Source organism: Atta cephalotes (genome assembly GCF_000143395.1).
Source record: "Atta cephalotes unplaced genomic scaffold scaffold00003, whole genome shotgun sequence".
In the NCBI taxonomy this organism is placed as follows: domain Eukaryota; kingdom Metazoa; phylum Arthropoda; class Insecta; order Hymenoptera; family Formicidae; genus Atta; species Atta cephalotes.
The window spans coordinates 8,040,728-8,043,247 of NW_012130067.1; the positions used below are offsets into that span (position 1 = coordinate 8,040,728).

A 2,520-nucleotide genomic window follows, 5' to 3' on the forward strand; every position below is an offset into this window, starting at 1 on the left:
TTTAATATGTTTTCCCAATAATAATACTTTATATAAATTTTTAAATACATTCTTACAGTTTTATAAACTGCCGATTTATTGTCGAATTAAATTAGCGATCTTTAAGTAAATTAAGAATAAATATATATATATATATATATATATATATAGAATAATATATATGTATATATACATAGATTTATATACATATGTATATAAATTATGTCTGTATTTAGGTAATTTTTATTAGTGCCAGAGTCCATCCAGGTGAAACACCATCTAGCTTTGTACTAAATGGTTTCCTCAATTTTTTATTGAATCGAGAAGATCAGATTGCTATAAATTTACGTCGCCTATATGTGTTCAAATTGATACCGATGCTCAATCCAGATGGTGTTGCTAAAGGTCATTATCGAATGGACACTAAAGGAGTAAATCTGAATAGAGTTTATCTAAGCCCTTCTGAAGTAGAGCATCCCACGATATATGCTGCAAGAAACTTAATAAAGTAAGGCATCTATATTTCTAATTAAACTTCAATGTTCTTCATAATATAGAGTTTACATATTATTGCAATCAATTTTAATGCATATTACATAGTGAAATTTTATATACTTGTAGATATTATCACAATTCTTATCAACTACCGAGCGAACTAACTGACGATCTATCGAACATAAATTTAGAAATTGTGAACAGTAATGTAAGCATTATAAATTCAACTGCGCCAATAGCAAACGCTGTACGTGACACAACTACAAGACTGTTGCAACAAGTATGACAAAAACCTACAGAATTTCTTCTGATAACATTTGTTTATATTTGTAAATTAGATCAAAGAATTTTAAAAAATAATTGTTAATATTATATTTTGCGTTACATCAAACGGCGATATTATTGTTTTACATATATAGAGTGTCCCGAAATTCGAGGATACATTATTGTAATTTGTATGAAATTTCATGAAAAATTAAGTAATAAATAATAGTTTAAGCTATTTTTTTCCATAAAATAGTTTTGTAAGTAAAAACATTTAAGACTTGATTAACCATATTGATTAAATAAGCCATATTGATTAAAAAGTCATTCGTGTGCAATGGTATTAGATACTAAACAAAACATTGCCATTGTACATACGTTATCATACAGACAAATGACTTTTTAACCAACATTTATAATTAGTCAAATTTTAAACATTTATACTTAAAAATTTTTTATTTTATGGAAAAAAAGTAGCTTACACTTTTTAGTACTTAATTTTTTAAAATTTTATGTTACAATGTTACTCTCGAATTTCGAGACGTCTTGTATATAACGTTATTATTTTTTTAACAGGTAACATTTATGTCATTAGATGAAAAAAACAGATGTACTTTGGATACTAACGAGAAACATTTATCAATGTTAGAACATTTGGACACCGCAGTTATTGGTATTGATATTCACTTTATATCAAGTCTCAATAATATATTTCATATATTATATTATTGATAATAATAATTTCTCTTTATAAAAAAAATATGCTATTCTTTAGTATTTGTTGATTAATGATAACTGCAGATAAGTACTGTGATCATACAATGCAAACATTTAATGATAGTAATATTTTTTATGTATTTAAATATTTCATTTATGTTTATAATTATACATGTAACATATATATGTGAGATTTTCTCTTCGTATACGATGTATATAGTATATGTGGTGACGATTGGAATCAACTTGCGAGCCACTAATAAGTCAATCATTTTTTTATATGCAGCTATGCATCTCCACATTTAATTTTTCCTTTGTTATAGATGAAAGTGAGGATTTATTTAAAGAAAAAAGTAAAAATAACACTACAGAAATTAAAACAAGTGACAAATTAACATATACAATTGTTGATATGGGCGAAATACCAAAATCTTCAGATAATTCTGGATTATATTTATATATTGATCTTCATGGTCATGCTTCAAAAAAAGGTGTTTTCATGTATGGAAACCACTTTACTGATCCAGAAGATACTATCGCATGCATGCTGCTACCCAAGTTGATGTCTCTTAACAATCCACACTTTCATTTCACGTCGTGCAATTTCGCGGAACGAAATATGTATATCATGTAAGTATGTTTACTACCATCAGAAATTATATATTCAATTTTACATTGTTGGAAACTAGAATGTTGAGAACATATGTTCTTATAGAGACAAACGAGATGGTATGTCTAGAGAAGGTTCGGGGCGTGTAGCAGTGTATAAGATGACTGGTCTAACACGTAGCTATACTCTAGAATGTAATTATAACTCTGGTCGTTTGGTGAATACAATGCCCGCCAGAATTCGCGATGTGAATAAAACTATGAATCACGTATTTATTCCTCCAAAATATACGCCGACAGTGTTTGAAGCGGTAAATATATTTTGTTTTCACTTTTTATTCAATCTTTTGTAATATATCTTTTTATGTGTGTGTGTGTGTGTGTGTATGTGTGTGTGTGTGTGTGTGTGTGTGTGTGTGTGTGTGTGTGTGTGTGTGTGTGTGTGTGTGTGTGTGT

At 28.1% G+C, this 2,520-nt stretch overlaps 1 protein-coding gene across 1 annotated transcript in view; it reads left to right on the forward strand.

Moving 5' to 3' along the window:
* LOC105625796 (cytosolic carboxypeptidase-like protein 5) overlaps window positions 1-2,520 on the forward strand; it is a 14,180-nt gene that overhangs the window by 6,399 nt on the left and 5,261 nt on the right. The window contains exons 3-7 of the mRNA XM_012207110.1: window positions 216-487; window positions 601-754; window positions 1,315-1,411; window positions 1,779-2,085; window positions 2,171-2,375. Of these exons, the coding sequence (XP_012062500.1) occupies window positions 216-487; window positions 601-754; window positions 1,315-1,411; window positions 1,779-2,085; window positions 2,171-2,375 (1,035 nt within the window). The remainder of the gene's footprint in view (window positions 1-215; window positions 488-600; window positions 755-1,314; window positions 1,412-1,778; window positions 2,086-2,170; window positions 2,376-2,520) is intronic.